At 32.0% G+C, this 18,967-nt stretch overlaps 4 protein-coding genes across 9 annotated transcripts in view; 2 read left to right on the forward strand and 2 right to left on the reverse strand.

Annotated features, from left to right (window-relative positions):
- Positions 1-160: 160 nt before the first annotated feature.
- LOC132916376 (chromobox protein homolog 5-like) lies at positions 161-3,914 on the reverse strand. Its single transcript, XM_060976298.1, has 4 exons — positions 3,406-3,914; positions 2,519-2,795; positions 2,103-2,436; positions 161-2,028 (listed from the first exon to the last, which is right to left on the reverse strand). The coding sequence occupies exons 1-4, from the start codon at positions 3,766-3,768 to the stop codon at positions 2,001-2,003; spliced, it is 1,002 nt and encodes a 333-aa protein (XP_060832281.1). The 5' UTR covers positions 3,769-3,914; the 3' UTR covers positions 161-2,000.
- A 123-nt stretch (positions 3,915-4,037) lies between these two features.
- LOC132916375 (tektin-2) lies at positions 4,038-6,913 on the forward strand. 2 transcript variants are annotated; one of them, XM_060976296.1, is made up of 7 exons: positions 4,038-4,914; positions 5,079-5,241; positions 5,337-5,597; positions 5,665-5,835; positions 5,914-6,136; positions 6,207-6,430; positions 6,520-6,913. In XM_060976296.1, exons 1-7 carry the CDS (start codon positions 4,869-4,871, stop codon positions 6,719-6,721), a joined length of 1,290 nt encoding a protein of 429 aa, XP_060832279.1. In that variant the 5' UTR covers positions 4,038-4,868; the 3' UTR covers positions 6,722-6,913. The 2 variants fall into 2 exon arrangements, with proteins under 2 accessions (XP_060832279.1, XP_060832280.1); XM_060976297.1 differs by having other exon boundaries at positions 4,824-4,918; positions 5,022-5,241.
- On the reverse strand, positions 6,765-9,434 carry LOC132916374 (U3 small nucleolar RNA-associated protein 6 homolog). The gene is made up of 9 exons (XM_060976295.1): positions 9,188-9,434; positions 8,986-9,112; positions 8,727-8,867; positions 8,461-8,651; positions 8,161-8,385; positions 7,745-8,093; positions 7,494-7,664; positions 7,246-7,420; positions 6,765-7,182 (listed from the first exon to the last, which is right to left on the reverse strand). The coding sequence occupies exons 1-9, from the start codon at positions 9,277-9,279 to the stop codon at positions 6,842-6,844; spliced, it is 1,812 nt and encodes a 603-aa protein (XP_060832278.1). The 5' UTR covers positions 9,280-9,434; the 3' UTR covers positions 6,765-6,841.
- Positions 9,435-11,712: 2,278 nt separating this feature from the next.
- Positions 11,713-18,967, forward strand: part of LOC132916389 (3-phosphoinositide-dependent protein kinase 1) — a 408,115-nt gene continuing 400,860 nt past the window's right edge. For 4 of the 5 annotated variants that reach the window (XM_060976328.1, XM_060976330.1, XM_060976329.1 and 1 more), the window contains exon 1: positions 11,713-11,869. In XM_060976328.1, coding sequence (XP_060832311.1) covers positions 11,846-11,869 — 24 coding nt within the window. In that variant the 5' untranslated portion in view covers positions 11,713-11,845. The remainder of the gene's footprint in view (positions 11,870-18,967) is intronic. The other variant, XM_060976337.1, reaches the window with a different exon arrangement.

Consider the following 18,967-nt stretch of genomic DNA (forward strand, 5'->3'; position numbering starts at 1 on the left):
CTGTTATGATAATTACGACAGAAACTAGAAGATTATGAAATGAATTGGTTATAGTACAAAGTCACTGTATTTTTAAAAGTAAAATTCATACATGTATTAAAAAAGGTTCATTTGTTATTTATTGGCAAGAATATCGAAATTGCAAAATAAAACATTTGAATCTATTACATGAGTTTACTTTCTGTTTTGTTTACAGATGTGGCATGGGCCACGAGTATGTTATGAAAACATCTAAAAATAATAAAATTTATCAAATACGATATCTACAATAGTAAGATTAATACTTTTTATAATTACAGTTCATAAAGTTATAATGATTTTTCGGTATAGGCGCAACACGATAGCGAGGTCATTAAATATCAATTATGAATGAAATTATTGAAACGCGGATGTTGAGACAAATGAATTAATAGAAATACATTCGAGTAAGGTCGTACTAGAAAACTTTTAATGCAAAATTAATGTTCTTTTTGTACAATATTGAAATACAAATCTTAGACTTGTAAATATAATTTCGTTCTTGATTCCATTGAATACAAATTTTTTTATTATGGGAAACATACTTAAAACAGAATACAGTATTGGCTCGTTAGCACATGCATATTCGGAATCACTTTGCGCACTGATATAGGAAATACTAATTGCAAAGAAAAAGATACAAAAATTCTATTTCTTTAATTTTGATAACTCATTGCTTGCTAAGATATCGCCGATGGAGAGTAAGCGATAACACAGTTTCATGAAATGATGGAAGAGTGGGACTCTGTGTCTACTATGAAAAGCAAGAAATTCATCGAGATATTAACGAGACAATACTGCATAATGTAAGCATGTACTTACTACTTATTGCGTACGACCTTAAGTGGTAATAAGATGATAGTCAAAGCTCTTTCACGATGGATTAATTTTCGACCTAGCTAATCTTGGCCCATACACTATACCTATTCTACAACTACAAATTATGGATGAACTTTATACCTATATATCTTGATTTATAATTATATTGTATACATAATAAAACAGAATAATAAATTTCATTTAAAATGGATAAAATATAATTCATTACTAATATATATATGTTTCTTAATTCCGTCATAATTTTAAAATATTTTATTCTTATGTACGTAACAAAGAATATTGATAAATTTATTAATATATATAGTGTATTGAGCGAAATACAAAACAATTGCGGCATTAAAGATGTTTCATATTAAATTTATATAACATACGTTATACATATTTTAAGTTCTGTAAACTTTTTGGAGACTTAAAAAATCTTTTGTTTTCTGATAACATAATCATCATATAACATAAAAATATATACATTTACATAGTATAATACCATCCGTCAATATATTTATATTTCAGAACTTTATTTGGACACCTATCGGGGCAGATAGATGTCCAGATAAGCATTCAAGCGAGCGAAAGAAATACAACAAAAGTGAGTGAAATACAGAGACTCAATACGAGTATAGATAACTGAAAAGATTAGACAAAATAATGGAAACACCTCTTATATGTCATATCCCATATATGCATATGATATGTAAGAGGTGCTTCCATTATTTTATTCAATACCTGTATAATCATCGATAATAACTCAATATCGATAGTACTTCGTGAGCCCTCTATCCAAGGCTGATAGAGCAATATATGCTTTTGCAGACAGCATTGTACATTTCTAATGCGTATCTAATGCATACATTAGCAGCTTTTAGCAAATGTTAAATTTCGTCAGCACATGAGCGACGCACATCGTTATTAAAATTTAATGTATGTAAAATAAATGAAACAGACACAATAACATAAGCTAATAAATGAACAGACATAACTTTCTCTTATTTATTACTGCGAATCGAAAACTGAGAAAGCAAAAGATATATATTTTTTAATTGTTCCTCATCATGTCATTATACTGTTAATTGTTATTTATATCTTGATATTTCTTGAAAAAGCGAATCACATATATGTATGTAATCATGCTGTTTTGCAATCACTTATTCATCGCATTCGTGATAAGTAGCTCTGGGGAAGAAACAATGTAATTAAATTTAATGTAGGAAAACTATAAATACTTTTGAAATTATAAATGCACAAACCTTTGTTTGTCCATATTTCGTCGAGATAGTCTTCTTCCAGACTCATGTGTAGTCAGTGTATATCTTTTCGTATGAGGACGATTTGCTCTAAGTTCACGTGCTTCTGTAGTTTTAGCTTTTTCTACTTTTTGCATAAACTTAGTGATTAGTTCTGGACAATTTAAGTTTTCTTCTGGTTCCCATGTATCATCCGCTGATGTAAATCCTTTCCAGCGAATTAAAAATTCTCTTGTTTTATTCTTTTTAAAATGTACTTCTATAATCTTTTCCACTTCAAATTCTTTTTGATCATCTTTTCCACTTTTTTCTTCATCTGATGTTACTATTTGTTTACCTATATTTAATTAAGAAATTAAGTGTCTGCACAATATGAAATAATTCTTTTAAATTTATAAGTAACATTTGCAAAATAATACCATTTTCTGTTTGTTTTTTGACATTATTTTTAAGCTTTTTAGATTTTTTGTCCACTTTTACAGCTTTAACTTTAGGTGACTTTGCAGAATTATCTAACTGCTTAGATTTAGGGTCTTCTTCATTTTCAGTATTTTCAGTTAAAAACTCTTCTATTAATTCTAAACAGTTTAGATCTTTTTCTTGTTCCCATGTATCAGAATCTGCATCATATCCCTTCCATCTGACTAAAAATTGACGCCGACCTTTGATTGTACGTTGACCCACAATTTTTTCTACCTAGGTAATTGAAATATTAACTATTATATTCAAACAATGCATTTACTATATATTGCATACTAAATTAAATCTCATATAAAAACTCCATTTTTACATATGCTTTTTCAACTGTTTAAATAAAAGATGAAATGCAGAAAAATTATATTATGAAAGAAAGAAGCAAGATAGTTTGGTAATATTAATTAAAAACTTTTCTAATACTCAATTTTATCATAAGAAGTACGAATATTTTGATTTTATACATGACATTTTGTTTCACATTTTTTATGTATTACGCGAAGTACGGCAATAAATCAAGTTACCTATGACTAAACTGTATCATAAATGGCGCTGTATGATTACTAATGCGGCGATATATCGTGAATACACGTAAAATATTAGGTAAATTTTAAAGTTTCGTAGAAACAATTTTTTTTACAAGATGGATTATTTAGCATTAATCTTCTATACTGAAGATCATTTTTGTTTTATTGTCTTTTATAGCAGAAATTTTGTCATTCAGTTGAACGGCTGCTAGTAACATTGCATACATAGGAGACGCTTTCTTGTTGCCGTGTAAACATAGTTGTAACACGTACAATAAACACACTAAATATGATGTCTGACTTACCTCATACTCTTTTTCATTGTTTCCTTCCTGTTTTGTTAAGGAGGATCCCTCTTTTTTAAGTCTCTTGCTAGGTCCAGCCTTCCCGACATTCTTATTTTCTTCTTCTGTATCTACAGCTTGAGTATCTTCTACTTCAGGCTTCACGGTAGAATCCTCAGTTGTTTCTTTTTGATTATGACGACTGCGAGATGAACGTTTTTTCGCTGTACTTTTGCGTGGCGATTCTGTATTCTTATTCTCCTTTCCCTTTTTCATTTCGTCGTTGTTGTCGGATATGCTTAAACGTCGGACGCCATTTTCCTCGATACTGCTCTCACTAGTTTCAGATTTGCTACGCTTGGTTTTCATACTCAATCTACGCATACTATTTTCACAGTAGACAATAAAATTTTTATATTTTCAATAATGTTTGTTAAAAACTTATAAATCGCGCATTATATGAATACTCTTATCTATCAGAACCGGAATGATTTTATACCGAGTTCCCGCAAACAACTCAGAAATAGTTTGGCGCGTTACACAGGAAGTTCTTAAGCACCATATCGAAGCAAAGATTTTGATTTAACGCATTGTGCGAATATAACAACTATATGCATTTTTTAATTTATTTAAAGAAGTATCAATTAAGTTTTCATGCATATGAATCTATCGAGGTTTGAATCTTCGAATAATCAAATCTTTTAATAAAAATACCATGTAATAGTAAAATTTTATTTTAAAGAAGCAATCTCATTTTAACCCCTTGTAACTTTTATTGTATAGTTCATTAGTCCATTTTTTAAAACCTCGTTCACCGGAAGTAAGATTTTTTAATGGAAAGTCTTCAATTTAAGATATAGGTATCAGTTTGTTATTTTTGTTTATTTTTCATAGTTTTAGCAAGTAAAAAATTATATTTAAATTTAAAATGCATTTTTATGATTTATAAATATGAATCGATTAATCGTGTTCTACTTATAATGTATTGTACTTTGCATACTTTCACATTTAATAAAAAGCAAGGTGATTTTTAAAATTATTGGCCCTTTTCGCAAAAATAAAAGTTATTTATAAATGAGAATTCGAAAACATTATAGTAATACTTCGGATGGATAACGGATATTGAAAGATTTTTACTATATTGATCAAAAAGACACAAACTACGCTTTTACGAAATTATCATTTATACTTTTAATTATAAAATAGAAACATTATATGTTCATTAAAAATTATAGTTTAATAATGTAGTTCTATTAAACTTTTTATATATTGGATTAATTTTTCCCTATTTTCCCCAATAAGTTAAACTATTTGAAAAATGATTTATAATTATAGAATAATTGCATAGAATAAAATACTATTAAATCAATATTTTGTTACTTTGGTGACCAAACATCAGTTTCTTATTTGTGATACTATTAAGCTAATATTTGTTGTGTAACTTTGATATATAAACATTAACATTTCTGTTAATTGTTTAAATTATGGCTAAGTCTGTAACTACATATGAAAAACCTTTACCACACATAAGTAAGTGTAATTTAGAATTTTGTCATGTCACAAATATTGATATTTAATTTTGTTCACAATATGTTCTTCTATACTTATATATTGCATTAAAATGTTATATATGGTAGGAATAAATTATAATTTTTAATTATTTATATGCATGACATACAATCTCTTTATAATAGATTTAGCAGATTGGTATGCTAAACAATGGGAACTTCAGCAAAATGCAGCTTTCAGAAGTGCAGAGGCATTTGAATTAAGAAATACAGGAAAAATTGTTCGCTCAGAGACAATGGTAAAAACAATATGGGATACATACATGAATAATACTCGCCTTGCAGATAGGTAATAATGATGAATTATATAATGATAAAATGTAGATGAATAATTCAAATCACATCCAATAAGAATCTAACATTTTATATCACATATATTTATAGAGTAACAGAATTATCACGTTGGAGAGAGTTACTACAAAATTTGTTAGATAAATTAATTGCAGAGTTAAAGTTCTTACAAGATGAGAAAGTTGATACAGAGAAAGAATTAGAAACTTTAAATTATCCATTACAATTAACAGCAGAATGTATTTCCATGAGGGATTGCCGTAGAGGAACAGAACTTACTTATGATGAAGCTGATACAGAATTGAAAAAAGAACTTTGTGTCATTGAAAATATTAAGAAATCATTAACTGATAGGTATAACATGAATACAAAAGATCTGTGCATATTTAAACATATGTTTCCGATGCTACATTTTGTGTAGGGTGCAAGCTGCATGGGAAAAATTAAATCGTTTAGAAGAAGTTAGATTTCAAATCCAATTAGAAGTGGAAGATAAAGATGAAACTATTAAAATAGAGAAAGAAAATCTTAATTTAGATCGAACATGTGCAAATATTAGCTATAAACCAAATGCATTAAGAACTGCAAAAGGGTAAAAATAAATATCTATATATTTAATAAATAAATGCAATGTATGAAATAAATACCATAAATATCTATTTTATTGCAGTTCAATATCTTATGAAGCTTGGTTGGAACATTGCCGTTATATTAAAATGTTAGCTGATAATGAATTAAGCGATGTATATAATTTACGAGAAGCTATAAATATAATGCGCGAACGTGCCAGAAATGATATTAAAGCTCAGCAAGACGTAACAGATTTTAGTTTACGGAAAAGAATTTATCAGACACAAAAAGCTAGGAATGAATTAGAATGGCAAAAGCTTAAAGTAACAACATTTGAAAGTAAAATGATCATTAATATTTAATACATGTTCGCTTTAAACATAATATTTTCAGATCCAGAAGGAAATGGAAATTTTACAAAAAGAAATAGTTAGACTAGAAGATGCATTAATGCATAAAATTGATTCAATAAAATGTGCAGAGACAAGATTAGAAAATCGTACTTATCGTCCTGGTTTTGAACTCTGTCGTGATGAAGCTGAATTAGGTTTGAAAGACGAAATTTTACATTTGCGACAAACTGAAAAAGACTTAAAAAGTGTATTGGAAAATTCAAAGTATGTACAATAATGCATAATTTACATAATGACATATTCTATCATCGTGAAATGTAATTATTTTATTTAATGTACGTATTATTTTCTAGAGGGGCATATAATAATTTGGAAAGCTTACTTTTGCAAGTTGATAGAAATTTAGATGATAAACAACATTCTTTGGCAACAGATGTGATGTGTTTAGATATGAGGGCAACATTAAAAACAGGAGACAGAACACGATTGCCAAACGAAACAGATCGTAATATTGTTCTTACACGTATGGAAAAAGAGATACCGCTTGAATCATGAATGAATTGTAATGTTTATACAAATCCATTAGAAAAAACATTCATTCAATATATAAAATGTCTATTTATTGTAGTACTTAATGATGTTTTCATTATACACAAATTTATTATTTGCATATGCTTATGTGCCAGTATTAATAATATCTGGTTTGGCTTTAATTAAACTGTATTCTGAAATAAACGAGTCTGTCAATTTTGGTTCTAAAGTTTTTACTGCTCTTCCATGTAATTCTCCAATTTTTTTGGGATCGCCATATTTCATTTCAAATGTAATATAATCTATCCAAATACTTGCATCATTTTTGCCAAACTGTAAAGTTGACATTTCATTATACTTTCTCACATGCTTTAATGATATTTCAGGTTGCATAAGTTCTAACTCTATCATCTTTTTGTGTAATTCAAGAAAGAAAGGAGGTTGTAAACAAAGACTATCATAAACTTTCCTCGCCGCTTGTATACCTAAAATAAACCAACAGTCGTGACATGCTACTAAATACAATTTTACAATTTACGATTACATACTTTTTGTCAAAACTAGCCATTCAATGTAAATAATCTTTATGTACTGAGCAATACTTGGATGTGTTTGTAAAGCTGTTTGGAAAAGTTGTTCAGTTTTCTCAGGACATCTTGCTTGTACGTGTAATATTTTCATCTTCCATAAAGGTAATGACTTTTCTGCAAGAACTTGTGTTGCCTAAAAAATGATCATGCTTATATGTATGTAATATCATTCATATAATTAAAAACAATTATTAGTATTTTTGTACCTTTAAAAATACAGCTTCAGCTTCTTCTTCTTCTCCTGAGGCAAACAAATATCGTAACCTAGCATGCCAAAGACTTACGCTACTTGGTATAGTTTCAGTTGCAATGCTTAAAATTTCTTCAAGTTTTTTTTCTGTAGTTTTATCTTTTTTTTCAGTACTTAACATGTTGATCTACAGTGAAATTATTAATATCAAAGTTTTTAATTCTTACTTTATGCATATAATGAATATTTATCAGGTACATTACTAACCCAATGTAAATAATATTTTTCTTTTAACTTCTTTGCTTGGTGTGCCTGAGATAGCGCAGTTTTTAATAATTTTCTTTTAAAATTTGGTAAAGCTAAAGATCTGGTTTGTTGATTAATTTCTATTAAACATTCTATATACAAAGACCACATTTCTTCAGTCTTAATTTTTTTGACTGCTGTTTGATAAACTTTATTACAAGATGTTATACGATCTCTTAATGAAGTTTGCTCTGAATCATCAACCTGCATCGCTGTATTACTAAAAGAAGGTTGAATAAGTCCTTCTAATTCTCGTCGTGCCATTGTATCCCACATCAGGGGTTCATGAGTATACTCTTCTATCATATTACTAAAAAGAATTTAAATATTTAAACTAAAGATAATCAATAATTTTAACATATTTTTATTACTTTTACCTAACAATTTTATTTTGTAATTTTTCTGTGTTATTATGATTCTTTGTAATATTTAACAATTCTATTATGAATTTGATATCTCTAATGAGTTTTGATGCTTGTTGATATATGATATATGCCCTTTTTAATCCAATAGACATGTCATCATCAGTTTCTGTTGGTACTGCATTGTCACCATTATTTTTACTTTTCTGATCATTAGCTGATGCATCATCTAATTCTAATCTGTATCACATAATTAATGATTAAAAATATAAATGAAAACATTAATAATGTATGAAAAATTTATATGTGACTTACTTGAAAGCATCAATAAATAATAACTGAGAGGTTGGATGTATATGTAAACCGCGAAGAAGAAACTGACGAGCAGTGTCTTTATTTTTACTTTCTTCTAGTTCCCAGCATGCAGCAATATGCCAACATTTGGGTTTATCTTGATGAACTTGCAACATTCTGCCTAACATATAACTAACATCCTTGTGAAAATGCTGTCAAATTTTATAGTAATATTTAAAAGATAAAAAGTCAATAGCTTTAATAAAAAATATAATTCAAATACTTACAACATGTTTACAAAATTTTATGTAAGTAATCCAAAAACGAATATCATCTTGAAATTTAAATATTGCTGCTTTATATAAAAGATTAATTTTATTTGTAATAGCATAGTCAATATCTGCCTTTTTTTGAATAATACCAAATTTCTGTTGAATAAAAATAATACATGCATATATGTATATGACTAATGTGCATTTATAGTTATTACTATGTAATCAACTATTTAACAATAAGTCAACTATTTATTAATAAGTAATAACATACACTTCTACGTTGTTTAATTAATTTAAGCAGGTCAGTTTCATACTGTATGTATCTCAAATAGTCTTCTTTAGTTCTTGGGTGACGTTGAATTTTATATTCGTATTCTTTAAGTTTCTTTGCAATTCCTCTATATAATTGATAGCAACATAAATAGTTGGTCAAAGTAAAGTCTGTGTTACAAAATATAACCTATTTCACTCACCGAATTTCATTTTTATCAAAAAGTTTAATTCTTTCCATGTGTTCTAATTCAGGAATCATATCCTCGCATCTTTGTTCTACAAATTCTGCCATTGTTACTTCTTTTTAATTGATAAAATATAATGTAATATAATAGGGAGATCCTTAGCACATGTACACCAATACCACAATGATCCAATGCGTACTAATAACTAAACCACATCATCCAGCAATACATTTTCAATAATGAACCACAGACAAGGGTACAAAGTAGATATGACTTCTTATGCTACTTTGTGTTTCATGTCCTGAAACATCGAACGAAAAGGCCCGTCTTACTCCCTTTGCAGTTTACTCATGTTCTGAAATACCGACCTCGAAAATATCACAGAGATTTTAACGTTGTTGGAGATGTTATCAATCCAAGACATTAGCAACTACAGACATTATAAAATAAAATAGCGTAATTAAATTGATATTGTAATCGAATTAAAACAGTACTTCAAGCTTATACTAGAAAGTAAAATAGCGTTTTGTGTGTGCTACTATACTAGATTTAAATATTTAATAATTAATCGTTGAACAATAGTATATGCTGAGAATCAAGTTAAGAAAACGTAGAGCTTGCTATAAGATATGGGTTGATGAGTTGTAAAAATTAAAAATTTTGTAAAAAGATGTCCAAAAATCTATAATTATTATAAATTGAAATATTATATAAATTCTTCTCCTTTTGAAATGGGTAATAGTTCTTGACTACTAGTCAACTGTTTCTCTATTATAGTATAGTTATTTTTCTCAAATCTTAGTTTTATACTTTACATTTAGGTTATTTATTTTCAGTCTTTAATTGCGTTGTTATTGTTATGTCTTACTTTTAAGTCTTAATTTTAAGCTGTGTCGTTAGTTTTAAATATTACAGTCAAGTTTTAATTTTAAGTTGCATCGTTTGTTTTAATCCTTAGCTTCAGTATATTTGTGAAAATGGACTATTTGATCATTGATATATGTATCTATCCGTAGAAATAAAATTTTGGTAATCTTTTGCTCTTTTCGTCAGTTTTTTGCTTTTTCTATTGAGCGTAATTTGTCTGCTTGAGTTATCGATAAATTGTGTTGTGAGTTTCCAATTTTGAATCGGACTACCTATACTTGATAATATATAATTAATAATTGATTTGAAAATACAAACATGAAAATAGAAAAAATTAAAAAATACACATTTTTATGTTTCAGATGTATGAAACTAGAATTTTATTTGTAATTAATTAAAAGAATTATTGAACTATTATTGTATATTAATTTATTATTCTAATAATGTGTAATGATTTCCGCAGTATTGCAGCGGGATAGAATCCTATACATTTTGTTGCGATTATAGGATATCCTGTTCTATGTTTTATTTATAATTTCATATAAGACATTTGTTTTAATTCAAACTAGTACTGTACTGAATCGATAACGTCGCATGCGACATGAAAATGGTTAGGTAACCCCTAAAACGTAGGACTCGAAACAGCATTGAATAACGCGTCTATTCTTGTATCTTGTCTATAATGTCACGTTTATTCCTGTATCTCGTCTGTGGTTTCATTTTCGACTGTGGTCATTCGTTACCGATTCAGTGTAAAATAAGATTACAGTATCATCACAATACAACAGTACTGTACCGCGCTCTATACTTCGTCGGTGATTGTAATCTTATTCTTTGCTGAATCGGTAATTTTGGAAATAATAGTACAGATAAAGTATAGACATTGGTACCGTGGTACCAGGTAAAGTGTCTCTAGTAACCCTGAGATGAGAGACAAGAAATGCATGGGGGTGTTAGGTCTATCTTATATCTTGCTATGGTTTGGCGCGTTTTCTTTAGTCGTTCTGTAACCGTAATTTAAAATTACTGAATATATCTTGCTGAGATGTTTATTACATAGTAATAGGAGTTTTAACAAAGTGAATCAATTAGTTTTGTTAAAATTTGTGCATATAAATAAATATTTAAATATGTTAGTGGGTGTAATAATTTCCCGTCGTAATGAAATGTATCAATGCACAAGTAGTAAGTTATCAAAAAATTCCGGTACGTGATATTCAATTTATTATTGATGAAACATAACATTGCATGCAAAATTAAGTTAGCTGAAATAGTTAAACTTCCATTATAATAATGAATAGTACTGTGTGAATTAGTACTGCATATTAAAATACACATATGTCTACATTTATATACTTAACAATAAATATCTCAGTTTTACAGTAAACGGTAAATATCTATAGTAAGTGTCATGGCTATAAGAGCTTTCCTCTGCTTTTCTCTCTCTAAATTTAAAATAGCATATGCAATTATTAAGCCATGAAATATCTCATTTAACAGATCTTTAAAGTTACTTTTATCTATAATAAAAGGGGAAAAATGATACATACATATATACTTTATTTCAGGATTCAGTGCACTGCGATTACACTACCCTTAATTATCGAAGAGTTTCGACATTGAATGTAAGATGGCGGCAGCTATGGCTGCGGCGCAAACGAGTCGGCGATCGACACGGTTATGCCATCCATGATGGCTGAGACAGTTTCCGAGATTTCGAGCACGGTGTCGTGAGTACGTGTTCTCTTTATCGCACGTTTAATCGCTAGTGAGGCTCATCTGCAAGACAAAAGGATTCCGGAAAGAATGACAGACAGTCCAGCGGCACTCGTAAGTGTTGTCACTGTCTATTAAATTTTCTAGAATGAAGTATTTGGAACCCTCGATGTCCGTTAGGTTACCCATCGAAGAACATGCGCACATCTAGGGCTTCGTTCGCGTTTATGCATCGGTGATCGAGCAATGATCGAATTCGTTGCTTGCTGCTATTTCACCTCTTTCTTAACTCGAACAGTAGGTAGGAGCATCTGAAAGAACTGATCACGATGGAGACGTGCAGTCGGTGCAGTACACGTCCGATATGTTGTAACGCGCAAACGCAGGACAGAGGTTCGTTGTCCGTTCTCGTTTGACGTCACTAGCTAATAGTGGTTGTCACCTGTTTCTGACGGCAGTGACGTCACCAGTAGTTGTGACGTAACCGTAAAAATCGATAGCGGCCTTGTTTACCCTAACGTATGATAAGATACGTTAGATAACTTACTCCAACGCATAAATAATACTTTTACGCCTATATTTATTCTAATTTTACTACTACATCCACTGACATTGTTCCAATTGACGTTCGTGACGATACTACCACGTTTCACGATATTATGTTAGCCCTCCATATTGATTTCGCGCTTAGACACCTGCTGTAAATTGTGTTTATAAGGCACTTATTATACCACAGTTATGAACATCTGTCATTATCATTGTTATCTACGTTTATTCATTTGTTTCAGTTTTCTATTTCTAACAAATTTACGTATATATTATTAAATCATTTTCTGAATAATTTTCTCAAATTATCTAATCGTATCGCTGCCAAGTTTCTCGAGATACTTTATGGTTACGTAATACTTCAAGACTAAACTAAAGAAATTGCGAAATGAAAACGAAAGGCAAATATCTCGAATTACAATCCAGTAAATCAAATCCCATTCGTATTTATGACGCTCATGTATATGATAAGAACGTAGTACATTCTTAAAAGCAATTTCACTTGCATTTAATAGAATTTGCGTTTGAAAAGACGACCTTGGATGACCATAATCTAACATCTTGTTGTTACAGGGAAACGATTATTCCCTCTGAAATCCGTTTACGTCAATGTCTCCAAGTCTATCTAAACCTAGTTGCTGATTTTCGAGTAATGGCCATAGCGCTCGATGCCGGTCGACACGAGGAAACAAACGAATAAACAAGTCACGCAAAATGGCATTTTAGAGGCAGCCTTTTTCCTTATCGTTTGTTTCAAGTCCGCATGAAATTGGGCTAGCCGCACTTCGCCTCCATATTTGTTTTTCGATCACTGCTTTAAATCGAGAATTGTTTCGATGAGAATTTGCGAGATTCTCCCCTTCGTTTGATTTCTTTAAATCGTTAAATTAGCATTATGAAAAGCAAAATAAATTTTATTCTCGCTATAAGACCCTCTCTAATGTAATTGATCGAATCAAAGAAAATGAAGGAATTTATCACTGATGAAAAGGAAAGGAGACAAATTCAGTCGACTTAGAATAAACATTTGAGAAAACTATTATAATCTGATAATCATTAACGTTCGTCCAATTTAACGCTTAATTTGCATCGTATATATCTATTTGAAATATTTAGATGATTGGTAGTGAACGTATTAGAATATCAATTACAGTTATTGCTTTTTCATTGGAAAACTTTTTATATAAATGGTATACATTTCTAAAAGGTTCATTCACAGCGTGCGGTGGTGTAGTTAGAAATAAAAGCGGAAATGGGTTTGGTAAGACCGACAGCGATGTAACCAGGTTAGAATGCTTTTATCGTCGAATTAAATGGCCAGGAAAAGCCGGAAGTGCAAACACCGTTTCAGCGGAGTATTTAATTTTGTATACAGTTCGCGCTATTTATTCTACTCCATCGCGCGCATCAGGCTAGCTCGAAAAGTATCGCAACACATATTCCACTGGCACTAGAGTCTAGATCGTGGCTTTAATTTTGAATGTTTCGTCTTTCTCCTCCTCTGTTATCCATCAACGCGATAAGCTTTCAAACTATGCGTTGGCTAGCAAGTTCCAAAGTATAGCAAGCATACGTAATATCTTTCCCGATTGTTTATAATCGAATAGTTCGCGATCGAAGTAAGTTATTCATTCCGAATCCATTTTTGACACGTGGCTTATGATCAGACTGCAGACTTTTATGTAAATTCATAGTTTTATAAACATATTTAAAGATGCAGAAGTTGGATATTTAAAAAAAATCGAGCCTTTTCATATAAATCCGAGCCGGTGCAGTTGCTCGCGTAGAATATATTAACAAATTCTTTTGACAAAGTTAACAAACTGTTAAAAAATATACAAGACAGAATTGACGCGTGTAGTTTTCTTGAAACGATTTCGTAATGGTAACGAGGAATAAAACGTGGACCAGGAAAGCAAGACGAAATCGATGTAATTATTAGTTTATTTGTTTACGGTGTTTGCCTTAGCAGAAACAGGCAATGTGATCTAATATCTGTTTTATCCCTGTACGAGGAGAAGCCGTTTCAATCCCGTGGCGAGATAGGATCATGTAGCGGCGTGCGTCGCATTGAATGGCTGCAATTGTGCAGCTGCAGTTCAGTAACGATTATTGGTGTAGGTACATGTATACCAATAATGTTAACGAGACACCTCGTATATCGTCGTTCACCCGCGTTCACTCGTCCCACGACATTCGTGATTTCCCTCTATTACGATTGTTCCACGATCTCCCTTCAGTTTCCTTTTCCCTTTTTTTCCTCGTTTTACTCTTCTTTACACACTGCTATTAGTTAGGTATTATAAATATGTGCGTTTCTCCATGTAATTCTCTAATGTCCTCGGAGATATATTTAATTGAACGATGGATAGCTTAAATGGATTATAATAAGGTGTTATTAGAGTAGAATAAGTTTTTCCTTTTCATGGCTACTTTTGTTGAAAGACTAACATTAATTTCCCATTTTCTCGAACTCTTCTAGTAATAATGTTCAGACTCTAGATACTAAGATACTACTATTAGATACTAAGTATGTACAGTGGCATAGTATGTAACTATTTCGGAAACAGAATACACTGGCTAAACGTCATGGGTGTTCCCTACCTACGCAGTTCTAATTCTTCGAACTTTTATAAATATTCGCACGAACCGAATATTCTGAGAACGTAAAATAAATTTTTCTGAGAATCTAGCAACACGTTCGTTTCGAGATGAGAAGAGACTCGAGACTGAATACAGATTTCTTTCTCGAAGCGGGAGAGAAATTTTTCAGGGAGTAGCTAACCAAATTGACCCCCGTGGTTATTGGTTCGTCCGAAGGGGTTTTTAGCAGCACGTAGGGGGTTTGTCGAGCAAGGAGCAACGCGTTTCATCATCGATGGTGGCTGAGCAGCGTGTTTTGGCAAAATTACGGGCGACTTCCCATTGTTTGGACACCAGAAATTTATGATTACGAGCTGTGCTCGCAGCCATATTCCGATTCACATGCCGAGATATTGATCTTAATTTGAATCTACTGGGCGGCGCCTTAATTCAGATCAATTGGTCCACTAATTAATTCGAGAGTAACGACCAATCGCTTGCCATACGAATAATTAGGAACCACCATTATCGGACTGCTATCAGGCTGGAAAAAAATTAAGCAACTTTTTATAGACTGGGATGATGCTTCCTAAACTGAATGTAATCAGGAGGACGATGAAGGGATTAGTTACGAAAATATACAGTTGTCGTAGTGAGATGCAGTCTTAGAAATGATGTACCGATGAATTAAGTTGCGATAGATGTATGGTATAGAATGATGCATAGAAATAGAAATCGCAGTGAACAACGTTGATAAGGAATATGTAGGAATTTGTTACCGAATTGCGTTCCTTTTGCTTTGAAAAATTGTCAAACTGTAAGGAAAGTATGAAAATTGATACTTCGCAAAAGTAGTTTCATTGATTTGATCAAAATTAGAAAAATATGGTTGGAATGATTGAGAACGCAATCGGCTGACAAAAGGGTGAAGGGTCGAAATCCTTTGTTTAAAATAAAAGCGTCACATGCTTTCGAGGAAGAAACGGTAATGTAAACGATCGTAAATCCATCAAAGTATCAGGAAGATTCTCGATGCAATTGATTACGCTATGCGTTGCGCGGAGGATCCTTAGCAACGCTATTTCTTTTTTAACAGATCCCGAAATATATGGAACTGCCGAATCGCGTTACGAATATCGAGTTTCTAGCAAGTTACAATTATTTACGATGTTATAATTTTTGGACAGGCGTGGGATTTGAATCTATCGCTGTGTAAATATTATAGACCGCAAAGTTCGAACGGTCTCTCTCGGTTAGCAACTGACCAAGAAATTGTGTTTTCTTTCGAGAACTTATTTATCGGTTCTCAGATTGTCCGAAGAGTAAAGACAGCCGCGTGAAATTTGTTGTCCCGGTCCATTGAATTACGGATCGGTTGCATTTTTAAAAATATTTCCATCTTGCGCCCACGCAGGAACCGTGGAAAGTTCGGTAGCGAAAAATAATTCAATTACAGAATTTTTCTCCTCGTTTTCTGTCCAAGGATTTTGATGACCGAATCGTAGATATATTTGCAAAGTATTCTTGTCCTTTCTTTATTTATAAAATATTTTTATCCGCTCGATATTGTAGCTTTTTTAACTGAGTGGGTGCAGAAATTTTCTCGTCACGATCTAAAATATTCTTAAGCGACGAGTATATCGTGTGTATTTATCAAAGATCAGGCTAAAGAAACATCCTGCGTTTGCTTTATTAATGTCGTTGACAGACACTAGCGATGAATAAAATTCCGCAATGATATCATTACTTACGAAATGTTGCTACTTCTGCTAATGTTCATTTCGAAATTTTATATCGCTACTACGAAATTTTTAATGTCTTTGGTTGCAAATCAATAAAATTTCTTTCGAATCTCTATAGTTGCAGTACGTTTTTTGTTACAAGCTTACGAATTCCTTAATTTTCCTACAAAATCACATGTATACTCACGCTAATCCAAACAGGAATTTATCAATAAAATTTCCAATTAAACTCAATCCCATCAAGTTTAAAATTCTCAGTTCATCATCGGATACTCACTCATTCCTTCGATCACTCGTTTCCCTTTCATGGTCCAATGCCCAATGTACCAAGAAATTAATGCTAATCTCAGAGAAAAACGATCTACCAACACGCTAAGTCCTCCTTTATCTTAAAATACTCGACTCATTGTTAAATTGTAATCCACCTCTTCGATTATCCGCTTCATGATCTTTCTTAACAAGATTCTCAATCACGATAGAATCTCATAGATACTTACGTTTCGAATCGCTCCTCCTATGTATATGATCCTATACACGATTTTCGCAACGATTTGTATTATTTAATTTAAGCGAAGTCGCGTTGCAATTTCATTTGCATAACCGGTCGCATTATCCGTATGGACGTGGTTCGTATTTTCGCGCTCGCTACGTTAGATAACGGTCGTGACAAAACGATACCGTGCGCAATTAAAGGAACTTCCGAGAAACGAGCGCATAGATCGTTCGGTTTGCTACGGTGTCCGCTCGAGGGTAACGAAAAGAAGCAGCGTCTTTTACGCTGGTAGATTCTCTTACTATCTGAAGCATCGTTTCGCGGCTGAATTAGAAACTGCACTTAGTTTTCCTTCGGTGAAAGATACCGGGTGGTTCCGCGTCGTCGTCGAGAGACAAATTGCACGACTGGATTAGACGAATGTCCCTGAGCGATCGCGGCCAAGACTTCCGTCCGAAGAACCTGTTTCGAACCAGTTTCGATCTCGCGGTCTTACTGTATTTTTCAACCGAGCTCGCGTCTTCGGGTTCCTCCACTTGCCGCCAGGTGGCAGCACAATGACCGAATTTTCTCGTTTCGTAACAATAAACAAATAACACGATGCTCTTGTCTGTTATTTATTTTCGAAATTATTATCGTAGCGTGTTTTTTCTTATGTTTCATCGAAAAATTTCAATTCATGTATATCGCTAAATGGCGAAATAAGCAACCATGAGATTCGTTTTTGAAACTTCTCGATTTATAAGCTTACATATTGTATGAAAATTCTTAACTGTGACTGTCTGAAACTCGCTACCTTGACTATTTTAAACGGATTTTAGAAACAGATCGAAGCTTCGAGTTGTCACGATCGATTATGTATAATACGATAAAATAATCATTCTTCATTTGTGCTTCTTTCTTCGGTAATCTGGGATTTAGTAACAAGGAATTTGTAGATTCACGTATCGCGTATTCGCAGAGGCGATAGCAAGTATCGGAAAATTTAATTTCATTAACGAAGGTTTTACGCCGAAAGATAGAGCTATTTTAACCGGTTGACAAAAGGCCAATTTCATCGATGTTCCGCAATCGTAAAATCGATATTATCCGCTATTTAGCCGTGACGTTTCGATTAAACTCTCCTATCGAGTGTACAAATATTTTCCTCATTTAGCGTGCTGGTCTGTAACCAGTGTCTGCTGGATAATATTTACATCGGCGCGGCACAAAGTCCAATGAAATCATTACCCGAGACGTCTGTCTCTCTATTTGTCCGTGGCCGACTTTTCGTTCGCTATTTCGCTGAATAATACCGCGTTTATTCTCCTACGTGCTCACGTTTGCCATATAATAAAAATGAGATCCGTCTTGATTTATAGCTTTGATCAGTGTATCTTCAACGCAATCATAATATAAAAAATTGACGTTCAATCGCGCGAATCTTATATCTAGCGTGTAGTTCTTAATTTGGCATCGGTTACTCTTGATCTCAATAAAATTCAAATTAAAATTAAATCAATCTCATTAAAATTAGTCGAAGTTAGTTACTGGAAGCAACATATCTTTCTTAAAGAAATTATTTATTATTTATTATTTTTATTCAGCGTAAAAAAACACAAATACGATTATTTATCAATAAGACGAATTGCATAAAAGTGCAATACAAATGTGTTAATCGCTGACGCGTGTTGAAAGCACGAAGGGAAGGTAGAGGTAAAGGTTAACGAGTTGGCGAGTTGCGTGTGGCACGTGTGATCCTTGGGGATCATCGTTTGACCGCGAATTCACCCGATATAAATGCGTGTGACAAGCGTGATCCTCTCCTTACCGCGCGTTATTACGTACGTTAGTCGGTATTTCGTAAGT

This window comes from Bombus pascuorum, chromosome 2, assembly GCF_905332965.1.
Source record: "Bombus pascuorum chromosome 2, iyBomPasc1.1, whole genome shotgun sequence".
Taxonomy (NCBI): Eukaryota; Metazoa; Arthropoda; class Insecta; order Hymenoptera; family Apidae; genus Bombus; species Bombus pascuorum.